This window comes from Azolla caroliniana, unplaced genomic scaffold (assembly GCF_043228905.1).
Source record: "Azolla caroliniana isolate FFs.n. ecotype wild unplaced genomic scaffold, voAzoCaro1.0.p SCAF_7, whole genome shotgun sequence".
NCBI classification, from domain to species: domain Eukaryota; kingdom Viridiplantae; phylum Streptophyta; class Polypodiopsida; order Salviniales; family Salviniaceae; genus Azolla; species Azolla caroliniana.
Window position 1 is genome coordinate 15,638,493 of NW_028230442.1, and position 19,031 is coordinate 15,657,523.

The window sequence follows — 19,031 nt, forward strand, 5'->3', positions numbered from 1 at the left end:
TTTTCATTACAACTTGCCCGCCACTTCTGTTTCCGGCGAATGAATTTGTGCCACGTCAGTTCCCGGCAAACTTCGGGGACGAATGAATTTGTGCCACGTCGGCTTCCGTCAAACTTCTGCGACCAATGAATTTGTGCCACGTCAGGCATGCAAATAATGAATGGGCCCGAGTTCGAATCTCAGGCAGACCCGACCCATTCTGCCATGTCAACATTGGGACGCAGAAAAGAAAAGAGAGAACAGAAAAGAAGAAGAAGAAGAAGAAGAAGGAGAAGGAGAAGGAGAGAGGAACAGAGAGCCATGGTCCACGTCGCTTACGATGTGAAGGAGCTTCTCAAGGCTTGCCCTGTGAAGATCGAGAGCGTCTCTCTCTGGTCTTCTCACCTCTTCGCTAGTTGCATCGATGGATCCCTGCGCATTTACAAAACCAGAGCCAAAGGAGGAGGAGGAGGAGAAGATGACGACTTCGAGGAGGACCAAGAAGAAGACATGGGTCAAACAGGTGAAGATCAGAAGAAGATGAAGAAACAGAAGGAAGAAAGAAGACCTGTCATTGCTGCCATCAGGAAGACAGACACAATCACTTTCCACAAGACTCTCATTGGGTTCTCCAAGAAGCCCATCACTTCCATGACAGTTATTGAGTCGAAGAATTTTGTCATCACCCTCTCAGATGCTGTTGTCATCCATAAGCTTCCTAGTCTTGATGTCATGGCTTATCTTTCTAGCACCAAAGGCTCATCTTTGTATGCTTGGAATGAGAATCAAGGTCTTCTTTGCGCTGCCCGACAGAAACGTCTCTTCATCTTTCAATATGATGGTATGTGTTACACTCTTTGTTTGCCGAGCTGATTTACAATTATGCATGTGGAGTTTAACAGGGTAGAATAAATGTGATGTATTGCTCAATATGTAATTCAATAACAATATTGTACATGGATTGAACAGAGTAGAACAAGTCTGATTGCTTTCAATTAAAATTTAACACTTATGAATGTGGATTCAGACAATATAGGATTCACAATTATCACTGGAGATTGACGGAATAGATCAAGTTTGAGTAGAAGAAAATACTTTTTTCGTTGTATGTAATTCACAGTTACAAATGTGGATTTAACAGAATAGAATGAATTTGGTCAGAAAGTAAATTCATGTTTGTGCATTTCTTTCTTGATAATTATATGCAAGTCACAATAATGCAGACGAATTCAATCAGAGATTTAGACATATTCTGTAGATTGTTGCAGTTGCATACCATTATTTTGTTTTCTGTGAAGAGTTTTGCATCTGAAAAAAGACACACATACTTATGCCCAGGAAGACGTGAATTTGTGGAGTTACCGGAGCTTTCTGCTCCAGATTATGTAGTTTCCATGGCTTGGTGTGGAGATTCTTTGTGTCTTGGCATCCGGCGGGAGTATGTTATTGTAAACACTGCATCTGGGGTTGTAACTGATGTATTCCAGTGTGGACCAATGGCACCCCCTCTAGTATTACCACTTGCAAATGGAGAGGTCCTGTTGGGAAAGGTTTGCATCCATTTACACTCATTAGCTTCCTACATTCTATTGAGTAGTTAAATTTGAGAGTATTATATTTTCCAGGACAATGCAGGTGTATTTGTTGGTCAGAATGGCAAGTCCACCTTCCCAGGTGGAATCTCGTGGTCTGATGTCCCAAGCCTTGTTGTTCTCAACCCACCTTATGCTTTGGCTTGGCTGTCTCGTTCCATTGAAGTGAGTTTCTTTAGTTGACTTGGACATTAAAGTTCTTTCACATCCTCATAATGGGTAAGAGATAACATACAAATAACATTATTTAATAAAAGAAAACCCAATCAAGCTTATTTATCCACTTTGATTTGTGAGAAAAGAGATGATTTGTGTTTTTCTAGCAGAGTTCATGCGAAAGAATGTAGTATACAGGATTTGCCCTAACACAATTGTAGTTATTTAGCAAAATGCAATTCAAAGGTTGTGATTACCTAGCAAAGAACAAGTTAAATAATGAGGTATAGACTCTGAAGGATATGTTCCAAACGAAAGAAACTAATATCGAAGAGATATTTTTTATATCCATGATCAAGAGGAGTCAATCATTTGGACAATGATATTTTGAATGGTTTGTATGAAGATAGATAATTTATGTCAGACTTCTTTTTTGTAAAGTCACACACTCTAGTGCTCGCAAAGGGATTCTCCAGTCACTTCTGTTTTTATTTAGCTACATTATTTTGGTTTGTTGTTCTCAAATATGAGACAACGTTTGTAGATGTAATCTCTTGTTTGGTCTTATAGGTCATTTTAGGCTTTTAAAAGATATTAATATGTCGTTCCGTTTTACCGTCAATTGGCCATGAAGCCACAAGCCAAGTGGGGTTTGAAGCACAAGTGATACCACTGAACTATCGTTTAGAAAATGATTTATGTCTTTTCCCAATTTAATCTTTGTTGATCATCCTTTGTTTTAATTTGTAAATGATTAGTTCTGACCCTGACAATTCATCATGTTGCAAACAACTTCTTGCCGATATATATGTTCTGTAGTAAATAAAAGAGCTCCACTGTGAATGGCCACAGATTAGGTATCTGCTGCCTCCATTCAGCCTAGTACAGACAATTTTCTTGAGGGATATGCAACTTCTGCCAACTGGTAATCATGTTGTAGCAATTGGGCCACAAGTGCTTATAGCGTCAGATCATGCAGTGCATGCCTTGCTCTTGGTGCCATTGGGTGCACAGGTAACACGCTGAGTATGTGTCCTCTTTAACCTTTTTTTTAACATGATGGGGTGTTCTCATGGAACTTTTATGTGCGTTATCTTATTACGGTTTACAGATAGTGCAGTTAACTGCATCAAGGAAGTTTGAGGAAGCGTTAGCATTGTGCAAGTTACTTCCTCCAGAAGATGCTGCTCTTAGAGCTAACAAGGAAGATGACATTCATAGAAGGTTAGCTGTGATGACTTTTCTCTGCTAAACAGTTGGAAATCCATTGAGACATTTTGATTTTGGCTGTAGCGTAGCATTATGCTGTTCATTTTCTTATTCTTATTTTCATAGATTCTTTATCTTCTCATTTAACATACTGAAAGAGATCCTGAAGCATAATTTATACAGTTTCTTGGTCTAAAGTGTGGGATTTTAGCACGTTTGATCTGATACTTTGTTTACTTCAAGGTATGGCCAATTCTTATTTGAGCAGAAAGAGTATGGTGAATCCATGCAACAATTTGCAGCTTCTTCAGTAGATCTTCTGACAGTGCTATCATTATTTCCTTCAATAAAGCTGCCAAACTTCTGCAGCAATAGAAACCATTCACCATTGTCCATAGAATCGAATGAAAATGATCCCTTTGATGACTATTCTCAATCAGCTGGCTTCTATGAAGAACCTGAGAGAGAATTAGGCAGTGAATTGAATCTAGAGAGAGAAAGAATTGCAGCTACGAGTGCTCTAACAAGTTACCTTTCAAAAAAGAGAGTGGCAATTGTCAATAAAGCTGAGGCAGAAGATACTACTGCTGCCCTTGCAGCAATTGTAAATGATAAGGACTCTGCTGGAGAAACAAAATCGTCAAAATCCTATATGACTAAGGTTAGTTAAAATGCTGGCCGCGTTTTGTTTATATCTTACTCTGTGTTGTGAAGATCTGAACCACGTTTACAATAGACTACTCTTGACGGTTAAGTTCACATCATCATCACAGTGGGTGGCATTCAGAGGATGTTTTGGCTTCCTCTTTTTCTGGGCTAGTGTTTGTTATTTTTATGATCACCTCTTACATTCTGGTAAAAGGTCTTCTTATAACTGTTGAAAATTTCATGTAAAATAATCCTTTAAACAGGTTATTACTTCGACAAGGAGGGAAAATGAAACAAATTATAGCCCAAAGGAACTAGCTATTATACTTGATACTGCACTTGTTCAAGCACAATTGCTGTCTGGGCAGTCACCTGCAGCATTGGAGCTACTAACAGGACTTAATTTCTGTGATGTTGATACATGTGAAGAAATGATGAATCAAGGGTCCTATGTTAAGGAGTTGCTACAGCTGTACAAGTACAATGAGCTGCATCGCAAAGTCCTTGAACTTTTAAATCAGCTTGCCATGGATAAAAACTCTGCGACTTATTCAGAACTCTCTACTTATCAGGTTGGACCGGAGGACATCATGGACTATTTAAAGGTAACCTCTATTTTCTTGTATATAGCAGCGTGTGCAACCTAGTCCCAGTTGACGTACACAAATTAACAGAATCTCCTGCAAACAGAAACTGGGGGGTCAGGATGTATTTCTTGTTCTGGATTCTTCAGTTTGGCTTTTGAAAACTTGCCCAGAGCGAGCAATGAGTGTATATTCGTCAATAAATCCACCTTTGCCATCGGATACGGTGAACATATATTTGAAAGAGAATTTCCCGCACCTGCAAGCAATGTACCTCGAGCATTTGATGGAAAATGAAAAAATAAAATTTTCCAGTGTTCTACAGAATGAGTTGGTAAGCTTTGAAGAATGCTAGCTCATGACATGAAAATGATATAATAATTGTAAGAATTCAAAAAATCTCCCTTTAGGTTGGTCTTTATCTACAACAAGTTTTGGCGGAGCAATCCAAAGCACAGGATGAGGGATCATGGGATGAGCATCAACATACTGAAGCTCGGAAGAAGCTTTTGTTCGTACTAGAAAACTGTACGGGATATAACTGTGAGAATGTCTTGAAATCCCTTCCATCAAATGGGTTCTATGAAGAACGAGCAATCTTACTTGGACAGTTGGGTCAACATCAGCTTGCTCTTACCCTTTATGCACATAAGGTAGTTTTGAGAACTCACATGTTTTATATGAGACAGATACCTCTTGAAATTAGAATGTAATATAAATTTAGATGGAGGTGTTGATTGCTTTCATCAAGCTGCAAATCATTCCTCATATCCTCTCTATGGTTTGATGCCATCATTTTGTGTCTGCTAATGTCGTCCCCATCCCATTTGTTCATTCATATGCCTTGGCTAAGTGTAAATAATGAGTCAAAAGACAGGAATAGGCATCACCAGTTAAGCCAATTTGACAGGAAATCCTGCCCAGCCAAGTTTATGATATAGTACTTAAGTCTCTTTTACAATCCTACAAATGCATTCATATGTTTCTAATCATGTACTCTTTGTAATATATATAGCTTCATGAACCAGCTTTGGCACTCAAGTATTGCGACAAGGTTTTCATTGCAGCAAACTCAGTTCCCAGATTAAGCAATTCAAATACAATGGCATCTAAAAACCTCATGGATAAAGCAGCTTTAAGTGTGTATCTAACACTACTGCGAGTCTATTTAAAGCCTACTGCATCTCTTCGGGAATATGATCGTTCTGTTGCAAGTTTGGACATTTCAAAGAGATTTCCAGCCCAGAGGCGTGTTACACCTCAAAGAACCAAAGGGCATGTGTCTAGTAAAATAGCACAGATCGAAGGATGGGATGACAGCAGGCAAAGTATAAGCAGTGAGAGCACTATAGAGAGTGGAAAAAGTGACGGGGAGGATAATAATTTACAACAGACTTTTGCTACAAGCACTGAAATCTCAGAAAGATTTGATCATGATAATGAAGGAGTAATGCTGGATGAAGCATTGGACTTATTAAGTCACCGATGGGACCGAATTGACGTTGGACAGGCCCTCTCCTTACTTCCATCCAATACGAAACTGCAGGTCATTTTCATCAACGCAAGAACCAGCCTTTTCTTTTCTAAGTTTTTGTTTCTTAGTAATGAGGAGTTTTTCCACAACCAAGGGTAGAGTGGGAGTTGAACTCTGGATCTATATGGCTTAGAGGGCAAGGGATTGAACCATTAAGCTAGCGTATTTCTACGTATGCAAAGTTTATTGTAATACACGTTTCTCTATATAATTCTACCCTAGTAGGACTGGGCCAATTTGTTTCTATGCATGTAGGACTTACTTCAATATGATACTTCTCTATGTAATACTTCCAACTTGCTTGTTATATTTTTTAGGGTCTATATCCATTTCTTCAACCATTGGTGCTCAAATCTTCGGAGACACGACGTAATTTGTCTGTGATCAAGAATCTTCGTCAAAGTGAGAGTCTGCAGGTAGTATTTTACAAAGACATTTTCATGCAAACAGTCTCTTGTCTTCTCTTGAATGTTTGTCCAAGTGACTGTGTGTTCTTCTCGTTTGTAGGTCAAGCAGGAGCTTGAAAAATCCCGAAGGCACATGGTAAAAATCACAAATGAGAACACTTGCTCTATTTGCACTAAGAAAATTGGAGCTAGTGTGTTTGTTATGTATCCAAGTGGAGTCCTTGTACATTTTGTGTGTCACAAAAACCAAAAGGCTAATAGAACTTTTACGAGATCAGCTGTGACCATCTACTGATTTGGAAATCTGTTTTTGAATAATGTAAATTTATCATCTCGTTCAGGACAGGCAGATCTGTCCTCTTCTGAATTTTATTTTGGATAGCTTTTAATGCTATGAGAATGTATATATATAACTGATGCAATGAATGGGTTTCCAAGTTAAATGTAGTCAGTCCACTATTGTCAATACTGACAAGGCACACACTTTTCAATCACAGCAATATCGTTTGTTGTCACATCTTCTACTAATAATGGCATAATTGATGTATAGCTTAATTAACCTACAACATTGGCATTCATATATATATCCATTAACCTGTATATACTCTTGTGAACCTCCATTAAGATTGTGTTCTAGTAGTGTCAAGGTTTTTTGTTCACACCACACATTCCCATCATCCAATGATACTTTGATGGTGCCTTCACTAAGACCAGATTCACTGGAGTACCATCAAGAGTGCTTTTCCACACTCCAACACCATCATCCAATGATCACTTTTGTAGTACCCAAAAGTTTGTTATATAGTAGGTTCTTGAAAGGTTAATATATTGAAAAAGCTCCTTGAAATATAGATATATTGTTTGATTTGCATATGAGAGGCTTGACGAAGATATCCACACAATTTTTGGTGTTGATCAACAATGTAGTCGAATAGTTTCATTTCTTATGAGCTCAATGAGACATTCACACATGTTTGTAACTGTATCAAGGCATGATTCACTCAATTTTTAGTGTTGATCAATAATCTAATTGGATAGTTTTCATTTCTTATGAGCTCAATGAGGCATTCATGCATTTTTGTACCTATATTAAGGCATGATTCACATACCATTCCTATTTTTTGGGCACTTCACACTCTTGCACTACTTAAGCCCTAAGATGTGAACATGGGTTTAGATGAGAAAGAAATGTGAGTGAGGCATGAGTATTGAATTAAATTTTTCTTGTGTGAACTCTTTTTGCACATTTACATAAGCATAAGTTATGACCACTGACAAACATCTTGTCTTCTCCATGTTCTCCTATTTTTTTATGTTAAGGAGAAGATTTTGAAGCATCCTAGGAAAATGAAGACATAGGACATCATAGAGAACAAGAAGATCCAACGCTTTATTTTTGTCAAAACAGGCCTCATCTCAAAGAGATCAAATCTTCTTTTGCAAACCTTGTGAGTGGAATGGAAATTGTTCAAGTTGTACGACATCACACGGAAACAAATTGCATCTAGAGTTGAAAACAAGACAACTATCTTTCACTTCAAGAAGCATTTTTCGTGATTTGTTCCCAATGGGTGATAGAATCAACCAACAACAAATCATAAAGGTTTAAACTTTATAAACCCATGTTGTGATTGATGAACACCACCACAACTTCTAATACAGGTTTTCCTTACCACGTCTCCAAAACCAATGAAAGAGCATCAAATAATTTGACTTTGTGTCTTTTCTAATGTGGAATATCACATGTACATTCAGTGCATGTCTTGTTATAGAATAATTTGCATTAAATTTTTGTCGTAAAATGAAGTTACATAATCAATTGAGTCACACAAGATACTTGGGTAAGTGATTATTTTGGCGAAGAGTTAGCTTGAGGGACGAAACCATGAAAGGTGATTCACAACAAACCTGAAATTGTTTTTAAAGAATAAAGAAAACCATGAACTCCACAATTTTACAAGGTTGGAAATTGGAAGAACAACAACTTTCATTGACAAATCCCCTCTTTTAGAATGAAATGCCTCACCATCCAATAACTATTTTTCATGTTGCAGTAATGAAGCTTCCACCATGGTTGGAATTGAAAAGGACATGAGACCCACACTATGTAGGATTTACCAATAAAAAACATTAATTTTGCTCTTGTCAATAAAAGACACGATTCTTATTTATCTTTTGCGTAGGACATGTGAAACTAGTGGAATTCCAAGCACTCGAGCACATAATGGAGTACATGTGAATATATCTACCCACAAAAAGTCGAGCCCTTAGTGCTACACAGCAAAAGAGAGCCATGGATCGGAAGATAAGCATGCACAGTCGCATTCAAAGTCATATAAGATAAGCCCGCACACTCACTACGATGAGCGAAGAAAAAGGTGATCAAGGGTCATACATACCACACTCACAAAAAGAGGGCAAAAGGGATAAGTGTGCACACTCACATTGCCAAGGTGTGAAGAGATAAGCACAAAAATAGATAAAGCACAAAGCCGCTCACGCTCTCCTACCCACGAAGGATAGATATATTTTTAACGTCCACAGGAGACCAATTGCGATCTAGGACACGAGGGACCTAGCTGCGCATGGTGAGGGTCGAGGCCTCGGTTCTCTCCATTTTATAGCTTCAATACTACTACAGTGTAAACAAACCACGAAGCCAGGGCTACAGAGGAGAAGAAGCATTGCCACGCGGACCTGATCGGGGTGGCTATTTCTGGTGTCTTTCGAATTCACACGTTTGTTTCTGAGTGTCTTTGACGTCAGTTCGTGTGATCCGAGAGTGTCTATGGCATTGTCACTGCATAAAAACATGCATACAATAATATGGTTACTTTATCTATGTATTTTATACGTATCCGTATACATGGGAATCCTATACATACATGTACATGTATATATGTATGTATGTATGTATGTATGTATGTATGTATGTGTATGTATGTATACGAGAAGCCATAGCTATATATATGTATATACATACACATGCATGGCATAATTGCAGAGATATCAGGAGACCCTTCCCCTGTCACCTCCATCTCTGACGCAGCAGAAAGAAGAAGAAGAAGAAGGGAAGCCATGTCTGCCTCGCCTGCTTGTGCTGGCTATGGCGGCTGCTCCCCATCCCTGGGAGAGCCCAAAGAAGCAGGGGATGGAGGCTTGCCTGCAAGTCCCCTCCGTCTCGTGGACCTCCGCTCTGACACCGTCACCAAGCCCACATTGGCTATGCGCCAGGCCATGGCCGATGCCGAGGTGGATGATGATGTCCTTGGCATGGATCCCACCGCTAACCTTCTCCAGCACCGGCTGGCTCAGATCTGCGGTAAAGAGGATGCGCTCTTTGTGGCTTCTGGTACCATGGGCAACCTCATCAGTGTCTTGGTCCACTGTGAGGTAACTCCTTTCTTTGCTCTTTCTTCCTTTCTCTGTGAACTTATTTCTTTCCCTTTTTTGCCTTCTGTTTAATGAAAGAAGGCGTTGCATCCCTCCTGATGGAAGGACATCCTCCATGCAATATTGTCTTTCCTCTCCATCAGTGATCTTGATTTGTATTGTAGTGTGTGTATCATCATATGACTGCTGAAAGCTGAGTTTCTATTCTTGTACGACTTTTAAAAGCCTAGTTGTCTATGTGTGTCTATATATATATGATGATTGTCTATAGATTACGTTGTATGGTGTTTTATAATTGAATCTTTTATGTAATGATATGATGTTTGCATATGCATGTAATTATATGATGTTGTGAAAGAAGTTTTCATTTGATCATATTTGCTAATGTCAGGAATCTGACTGGTCTGTCAGATTCGCGGTAGTGAGGTGATTGTTGGTGCAGAAAGCCACATTCATCTATATGAGCAGGGAGGGATTTCCACAATTGGTGGTGTATACTCCCACACAGTACCTAATGAAAAGGATGGTACAATGGATTTGGGGAAAGTTGAAGCGGCGATCCGTGAACCAGGCGACATTCACAGTCCAATAACTCGGCTTATCTGTATTGAAAACACCCATGCCAGGTATACCTGATGCTCTGAACTCTCTCGTAGATGGTGCATGTTTCGACATGAAAATTATCATTCCAGACCTTTTTATCTTTGCATGTTTACAAGGATGATGAGCTCCTTTCAGAAAGTCACTTTTCATATGCTAGTTTCCCAAAGACATGTGTGATGGGGCATGTATATACCTGATTCTCCACTACTTTGTGTGTAAAATTTTCTGTGAAGAAAATTGTTGCGAGCTCACTGTTCGCATGAAAGGTTTCTGGAGTTCGGAAGAAAAATGTATTGGTCTTGATGCTAAAGAAATCAGAGTGTTGAATACACTAAAAGTAGTGGTAAGAGAAATCAGGGTATTGAAAACACTAAAAATAGTGGTATGAATAGAATAGAAGTGAATTTGTAGAAACTTGCATGTCTAATATTATAATCTGAGTTGTGGCACAATGTGGCCTTGATAGTAAGTGCATCAACTACATCCCATCTGCGGCAGTTAAAAATATTGTAATATTGCATGTGAATATCCATATATGTGTAGCTTTTTCTTTAATCCTAGCTGTAGCAGTCAAAAATATTGCAATAGTTTGCAATTGCATGTAAATATCCATTTAAACGCTTTCTTTAATTTCAGTTCTGGGGGAAAGTGCATTAGCCCTGAGTATACAGATGAAATTGGCGCCTTGGCCAACAGATATGGATTGAAGCTTCATATTGATGGAGCAAGGATCTTCAATGCTTCAGCTGTAGGTCATAAAGGAGTATTATAATAATTCAATTCCTCTTTAATTATCATTTGGGGAGGTGTCTTACTTTTCCTCTCTTTGCCATGGTGCAGGCATTGGGAATACCTATCGAGAGATTAGTGAGGGCAGCAGACTCGGTCTCGGTAGGTTTTATGTTTCAGATTTTCTATAGTTGATGACTCAACTGTTTGCTGACCTGCTATTCAGTCCGAGTAAAGCTGAAAATTTTATTTTGTAAAGGTCGCATAATATACTTAAAAAGCAACACAATCACGAATGGATGAATAAATTTGTGCAGTGATGTGTTAATACACACAATGCACATGCATAATGTGCAAGAACACTCTCTCATACAGGATGCACATGTCACTGTAATGACATGTTTACAATGCACATGTTTTTGATTATTAGGCCACATCCAAATGCATATTCCTTAGTCCCACTGTAGCTTTATCTTGATTATCAAAATATGGGTTGTAGTGCCTTTGGCATGCTCACCCCCAAAGAGAACAAACAAATCTGAATTCAATCAAGTGTTCTTATAAAATGCCTTTCCAATTACTACTTGAGGTTTTCCTTCAATGGGTATGTATTCGTTTCTACAGATCTGCTTATCAAAAGGCTTGGGAGCTCCCATTGGTTCAGTGATTGTCGGATCCTCAGAATTCATTGCAAAGGTGTATATATTTTGTTTTTGTATACAATGTCATTCCAAGTATTGATTTAAAGATCCGTTAGTGTGCCACATCCCATAAAATCAATCAAATACATTGTAAGTCAGACTTCATGCTTGCTTGTTTCCCATGATACTAGGCTCGAAGGTTGAGAAAAGCTCTTGGAGGAGGCATGAGACAATTAGGAGTGTTGGCAGCACCAGCCTTGGTCTCACTGCGAGACATAGTTAGCAAGCTCCATATTGATCATCAAAATGCACGCCGCCTTGCGGGTATGTTTAGGGTTTGTATCTATCAACATAACCCCTGGGTATGTTTAAAGATTGTATTTATCAATATAATCCCCCATGCTCGGTTGATATAAGTTGTCTACAGAGATTTAATGCAACAAACTTTTGACATGGTATGATTTCTGCAGATGGAATAAATGCTATAAAGGGACTACATGTTGATCTCAATTCTGTGGAAACAAATATGGTACCTTGCTGGCTCCATTATCCATCCATTGTTGAAAGCTTTGATTTTAAACATATTTCATGGCCTGTTGTTCGTGTTCGAAACAGGTTTTTATCGAAGTCACAGAGGAATCCCAACATAATATAGAAGAGATTTCTGGAAGGCTGAGGAAGAATGGGGTTCTCCTCATGACTCTATATAAGAATAAGTGCGTTACTATGCATGCTTGTGTGGTATTCAGTCTATTGATTGGTTTTTTAGGCCATGCTAGATTTGCATTGCAGCTTTCAGAAGTAATAGGCAATTCCTGACCCTTTGTAAATAATGCAGAATTAGAGCAGTTCTACATCATCAGGTCTCTGAGGAGGACGTGGAATATGCAATAAAATGCTTTCAGGTGTGTGCTTTTCTGTAGTCAAATCTCGATCCTAACAGAAGATCTTGTGCAACTCTTTTTAAGAATACTGAATTGAGACGATTTGGACCCAAAATGAAAACACTTTAACGCAAGTAGGAAATACTTTGCATGGTGCTGGTTTTGGGTCCCATGGATCACATTTGTTCTCCATAGGATGCAAGAATTTATATGTTTGTATTTCTTGATATCTGATTATTGATCGGATATTTGAATGCAGATTGCTGTGGATTACAACATTCCAAATGGAAGTTTATCGTCATTATCCTTGAATGTTTCAGAAAATGCTCATTAAGCCAATGCCTGGCTCTCCTCTAATTGCGTCAGAATTATTCAAGTAGTTCTATAATTGTATTAACTGAATGCATTGATGCTTGTTAATTTGTATATTGAACCTTAACAAGTTACTTCCATGTACGGCCAATTGATTTTTTACTGAAAGAATTTTCATGTATCAACAATCCTGTGCTACCCAACAATCGATTTTTGATCAAGGAAACAATGATCATAACTTTGTTAGATTGTTTATGCATGGTGTCAAAGCTATTCCCTTGTTAATTTGTATATTGAACCTTAACAAGTGACTACATTAAGGACCATTATAACTTAATCCTTGATCTTACATGTGAGTGGCCTTCAATTTTATGAAGGATACATGACTCTCTTCACCACTATATGTAAAAAAGCATATAACACATATCTCTTCACCACCACTATATGTAAAAGCATATAACACATATCTCTTCACCACTATATGTATCATATGCCTTCACATATTAACACATATATGACTGAAATTTGTGATCGAGACACTCTCATAATGTCAACATTGTATTGTATGACTAGCCTGCGTGTGCATCTTTATGTATTGTTGTAATGCTCTATTTCAAATGTGTTATGAAACCATTAGCAAAAAGATTCCGACTCTCTAATGTGTCAACACGACTAGAGTATGTGTGCAATGTTCATCCACGTCTTAATTCTAAATCTTGAATTTTGTAGGGCACTAGTAGGAAGAATCAAAATTGTTCCTAGGCTCTAGCTTTTTGGGACTTGGTCCTCTCATTTCGTAGGTGAATCGACAAGCTGCAAAAAGGTGATTACATCGTAGAAGAGGTAGCTTTAGGTGTGGGCCGTTGGACATTCAAAAAGCATGGATACCACCCTCCTCACTTTTCTCACTTTTCAAAACTGTCACATGTCATATGCTTGGTCAAATTGACCAGCTACATTCCATTAAAATCTGGACGAAACAAATACATAATGTCTTTACCACTAACTTCTATGTAAGATGCATAATGTGCAACGGACTATTAGGCGACGCGGGCTTCTTACGAATTATAGAATTCGATCACTAGTGGGTTCCTATCTTGTTGAAGACGAACACGAGAGATCGAAAATGGTGTCCGTTGTAATGGTCGGATCAGGTACAAATTGAATCGGGATTACTTGTGGTGGACATGATGTTATCGTGTGATCACATGGATTGTTTGCTGTCTTGATTGTATGGACGGCCTTTCAGGTTATTGAGCATCTTGACTTTGACCGAAAACACACGTACACACAAACATGGCCCATCTTGACTTTGACCAAACACACACACACATACATACATGACCCAACTTGACTTTGACCGAACACACACACACACACACACATATATATACATGACCCATCTTGACTTTGATTGAAACACATATACATACATACATGACCCATCTTGACTTTGACTAAAACATACATACATAGATACATACATACATGACCGATACATCTCGACTTTGTCCAAAGCACACATACATACATGACCTATGTATCTTGGCTTTGACCAAAAACACACGTACATACGTATATGACCCATCTTGACTTTGACCAAAACATACATCATGATGGCCATGACCATCCATCATGCATGGATAGCGTCATGGTCATGGTCATGCTCACATGGTCTATGTATCCATGTTTATCACTATACTCGTTTTCTCCGCCTTTTTCAGTCTCTAACCAAAAATCAGAAAAGACCCAGAAATTCTGCATTGTCACCACCATATTTTATAGTCCCCATTCCCAGATTAGCCAAACCCAAACCCTAACCCTAACCTTAACCCTAATCTCTCTGAGAAACTTCTCTGCTCTCTGCTCTCTCTGTCTCTCTCTGTGGCTCGCTTTGTGTAGACCATAGAAACCCTAATTTCTGTTCTTCTCCTTCTCCTATAATCGAATCTCCTAGTTCCAGACTCAATCCTTTTGTCTTAAAGAAGGAAGCGAGGAAGGAAGAGGGGACGCACATGTTCGGCAAGAGGAAGGTATGAGTAGCTTCCAAGTCCTGCTGATTTTCTCGTGATGTTCTGCTCTGCGTTCCATTTTGAAGTTATTGAAGAAAGATAACTATTTGGATCGGATTGAAATCCACCCACCATTGCTGGCTATGATGAATCTATACCTTTATTCATCATTAATGAATATGGTGAATTATACCCAAAATTCATCATTTATGCCCATGGTGAATATGTATACTAACTTATCATCAATGGCGATGGTGAATCTGCAGCTAAATTTCATAATTAATGTCGATTGTTGATCTCTACCTAAAATTGATCATTAATGGCTATGGTGCATATGTGCGCGAATTCAATTGGCTAGGATAAAAATCCAATTCATTGATTATGGGGAATCTGATCATTTTACGAAAATCATGACAGATGTTTGCCACCCGTCCACTGTCCATTCCGTCCCTTTACCAGACAGGCAAAGGACTAAGCAAGCATATGAAGAGCAATCCTAAGAATGTGCAGAGATTTGGATTCTGCCTGGTGGAGGGGAAATCAAAGCATCCAATGGAGGATTATCATAATGCGGAATTCCGGGAAGTTAGTGATGATGTGGAGCTTGGCCTCTTTGCCATCTATGACGGCCATCTCAGCCAGACTGTGCCCAAATATCTGCAAAGTAACCTCTTCGAAAACATCATTGCTCAGGTATAGATTTTGTACTCAAATTTCGTATTTATTTCGCGTTTTCATGAATTTTTGTATGTCTATTGGTCTTTCTGTTTGCAGAACATGGTTGAAGAGTTTTCTTCGGCACATCTAATGAAATGCCTTATGTATGAGCCTGTTCTGATTAGTGAATGTGATTGTGAATTTTCTTTTTCACACATTAGATCAGCATAAACGAATAAAAGAATTAGGTTTCATGAGTTAATCATGGTCTCATTTTTCAAACATATGGTTATATGGCTCTTCTTTTGTGCATGATGCATCCAATCCTATGGTTTATTTGTTAGGGTTTTGTATGGTCCTGATCTGATTGGAAACATGGCTAGTGTCTTATTCCTATTTAGTCGTAGCGCTATCTTCTGAAGGCTTTCTTTCTGAGTTCCGATACAGCAGAAGCATCTAATTTAATGGAAATGTCTCTCTTTTAGCATCCTCTTTCTGATTTAATGGAAATATCTCTCTTTTAGTGTCCCTTTTTTCCTATGGTTGTGATTCCTATAGAGTTTTTTTTCTGTTTCTTCAGCGCGAGTTTTGGGGAGATCCTAGAAGTGCGATTCACAAAGCATACCATGTCACCGATAAGACGATCTTAGAAAACTCTAGGGAGCTAGGAGTTGGTGGATCAACAGCAGTGACAGCCATCCTTGTGAATGGCAAGAGGCTCATCATAGGCAACGTGGGCGATTCGAGAGCTGTTCTTTGCAGATCCGGGAATGGCATTCAGCTCTCCGTGGATCACGAACCCAAATCTGAGAAGAAGAGCATCGAAAGAAGAGGTGGATTTGTGACATTTATACCTGGTATGTGCTCAACAAAATCAAAACTGGTTAGAATTTATAATGTCATTTGAAGTTTTTTGTTGTTCTTTGTTGTTTTTTGTAAAGATCTCAGGATTTTATTTTTTTGGGCTCTTTGTTTGAATCTCATGGACTTTTTGTGCCGTTTTTTCTCTTGGTCTAGGCGATGTCCCCCGAGTGGATGGACAACTTGCAGTCGCCCGGGCATTCGGGGACAAGACTTTGAAGAAGCATTTGAGCTCAGAGCCTGATACTGTTGACATACGCCTCGATCGATCCGACGAGTTTCTCATTCTTGCGAGTGACGGATTGTGGAAGGTCAGTACAGTATATTCAGCTCCTTATATTATCAAAATCATGTTTTCTGTTCTTATCGGGTATGGTGATATATGCCGATTTCTGTAACCTACGTTAACATCTTTCTGTCTTTACGATTATATATGGGTTCAGGTGATGGGGAATCAGGATGCTGTAAAGCTGATAAGGAAGGTGACAGATCCGGAATTGGCCGCCAAGATGCTGGTCGATGCCGCATTACACAGGAATAGCAAGGATGACATATCATGCATAGTGATTCGTTTTCGATGAGAGTCTTGCATCATCTGTTTTGTTACTTCTTATCAGTTTTTTTGGAGAAAACCCACAAGGGTGTATGCATGTATTAATAGTAACTTATATAGAAATGGTTCTCCCAACCCCCAAGGATACAAAACATGGTGGGGAATCGGCATTCAGGTTTCCGAGAGCTGGAGAAAGCAGTCCATATGGAGGAGCATTCCTAGCTCATCATATCAGATTATGCATATTTTTTTTAGGTTTAGGAGGAAAGAGAAATAATGTGAATCAGATTCTTTACTCGCAAACTTTGTCAACAAGGCGAATTTGCTTCAAGCTTACTATCTCTTTGCAACATGATTTAAGGCATTGCAGATTGAGGCATTACAGGAAGGATTTCCATGTCTAGATTTAGGTTTAGGGTTTTGTCGTCAAGGCGAATTACTTCAAGCTTACTATCTCTTTGCAACATGATTTGATGCATTGCAGATTGAGGCATTACAGAAAGGATTTCCATGTCTTTAACATTCTTTGGCTGTGCTACCATCCCTCCTCCATACACAGAAAGACAATATTGTATATAATGCATTGTGCAATATATTAAGTGCATTGAATGCAACATGTTGTCACACAGAGGTATGCAGCATGCCATCTATCATTTTGTATACAAGACACCACCTGTTTGATTTGATAAGGCAAAACTTTATAATATTATTTTCCATCATGAGTTTCATGATTTTCTCCATCATGAGTCAGTATAATATATGAGTACTTTGTCATGAGTCTCTCGTGAAAGTTTATAAAAATGGAGAGGTATAATTACTGCAATTATACCTCCAAAGTTGAAGCTCAGAAAGATTATGGATCGGTAATTAATAGTTTGATTTCAAGGGTTCTTACAAGCACATTATAGAGCATTTGATGGAGATGGGATAGAAATTTAGAACATTAAGCCGTGAAGATTGTGTAGACTTTCGACATGGAACCCATGAAAAGAAGGTCGATGACTTTGTCTCATATTCTTTCATTGATGATTATAACACAGACACATCCTAGTTTTCAACAAACTGTTGCTCAATAGGCAACATCAATGGAATCGGTTTGTCTTATCAACTTGTGCTCAATATTTTGTTGGAAGGTTGGCATCTAAAAAGGCATATCAAAGAACTCCTTGAGGTATTTCTAATTCTATGACAAGCTCAAATGGCAAATATCTCAACAAATCAAACGAATTAACTCTTGTTTTCTTGATCTAAGGCCCTAAAAGAGGGCAAAATAAGAAGGTGCTACAATCTTATTACCACATCAAATGACAAATGATTCAACAAGATAGGGGGTTTTAGGTATCTCCAAATGAGTTGAATTGCCTCGAGAACTTTCCTACCTTCAAGAAAACATGTTAGTGTATGATCTTAAGTTTGAATACAAGTATTGTACATTTCATTTAGACTAGCCAACAAATATCTTGACAAAATCTGTTGGGCCCCGTAGAAAAGCATCTTAAATAGAAAATGCGTTCCTCGATGATATATTTGCGTTGCTGAGAAAGGGTATTCAAGATATTTAGAAAAAAAGGAAAGGTAGGCACTTTTAGGAATATGTAGGTGAAAGGGTATTCAAGATATTTAGAAAATTTGGAGGGGAGGGTACTATAGTTTTCTTATAAGGGAAAGAGCATGCGCGCGAGCGCGCGTGTGTGAAAAGACATGCCTTAGGTTGTCAAAAAGCTATAGAGCATCTAGCAAGTTTTCTCTAAGATAGTTCATATTGTGCAAGGTTTAGTGAGCAAGTCCATCATGTACAAAGACACACTGTCACGTATTTCCTCTTTTTACATTGTTACGTGAGGGTCTAGGTCAAGTGCGGCATTTGATTATGTAGCTCCATGAAGGTGGTTTTGGTCACAAGGTATCTATTCTGAGCCGCATGAAGTTGGGGAGTTAACGTTTTAACTTGATAGCACAAAACATTTGGTCTTTTGGTGGAACATTCAAAGTTCTCATGCATTTTGTCCTAGGAACATGCAACGGATTTAGCCATGGCATCATTGCCCCTATTTGTCTTATGTCTTGAATAATTTATCTTCTATATATGGAGAAAGCTTGTGGGTTGGCTTGCACATCCAAGGACAAATTTAATTCATCTTATCCTATTTCCAATTATGTCACCAAGGAGGCTTCGGAAAGTGTCAATACCCCTTGAATTAGATCATGAAGTTGTACACGAGTTGGTTTTGTAAGCCTTGTTTTATAAAGGCGAAATGCCTCATTGAAAGAGAGAGT

At 38.6% G+C, this 19,031-nt stretch overlaps 3 protein-coding genes across 5 annotated transcripts; all 3 read left to right on the forward strand.

Annotated features, from left to right (window-relative positions):
- Positions 1-245: 245 nt before the first annotated feature.
- Positions 246-6,556, forward strand: EMB2754 (Vacuolar sorting protein 39). Of its 2 annotated transcripts, none has more exons than XM_087322851.1 (12): positions 246-820; positions 1,318-1,529; positions 1,605-1,736; positions 2,580-2,741; positions 2,839-2,951; positions 3,180-3,597; positions 3,848-4,189; positions 4,275-4,502; positions 4,579-4,821; positions 5,184-5,714; positions 6,020-6,118; positions 6,210-6,556. In XM_087322851.1, the coding sequence occupies exons 1-12, from the start codon at positions 301-303 to the stop codon at positions 6,402-6,404; spliced, it is 3,195 nt and encodes a 1,064-aa protein (XP_087178977.1). In that variant the 5' UTR covers positions 246-300; the 3' UTR covers positions 6,405-6,556. The 2 variants fall into 2 exon arrangements, with proteins under 2 accessions (XP_087178977.1, XP_087178978.1); XM_087322852.1 differs by having other exon boundaries at positions 3,180-3,592; positions 3,846-4,189.
- Positions 6,557-9,204: 2,648 nt separating this feature from the next.
- On the forward strand, positions 9,205-12,859 carry LOC147862046 (putative low-specificity L-threonine aldolase 2). Of its 2 annotated transcripts, none has more exons than XM_087321955.1 (10): positions 9,205-9,502; positions 9,914-10,128; positions 10,742-10,853; positions 10,946-10,996; positions 11,459-11,530; positions 11,667-11,799; positions 11,946-12,004; positions 12,091-12,191; positions 12,314-12,380; positions 12,619-12,859. In XM_087321955.1, the coding sequence occupies exons 1-10, from the start codon at positions 9,335-9,337 to the stop codon at positions 12,691-12,693; spliced, it is 1,053 nt and encodes a 350-aa protein (XP_087178081.1). In that variant the 5' UTR covers positions 9,205-9,334; the 3' UTR covers positions 12,694-12,859. The 2 variants fall into 2 exon arrangements, with proteins under 2 accessions (XP_087178081.1, XP_087178082.1); XM_087321956.1 differs by having other exon boundaries at positions 9,361-9,502; positions 9,894-10,128.
- A 1,602-nt stretch (positions 12,860-14,461) lies between these two features.
- Positions 14,462-17,492, forward strand: LOC147862047 (putative protein phosphatase 2C 9). Its single transcript, XM_087321957.1, has 5 exons — positions 14,462-14,704; positions 15,101-15,376; positions 15,921-16,197; positions 16,358-16,512; positions 16,645-17,492. Exons 1-5 carry the CDS (start codon positions 14,687-14,689, stop codon positions 16,780-16,782), a joined length of 864 nt encoding a protein of 287 aa, XP_087178083.1. The 5' UTR covers positions 14,462-14,686; the 3' UTR covers positions 16,783-17,492.
- The last annotated feature ends 1,539 nt before the right edge of the window (positions 17,493-19,031 follow it).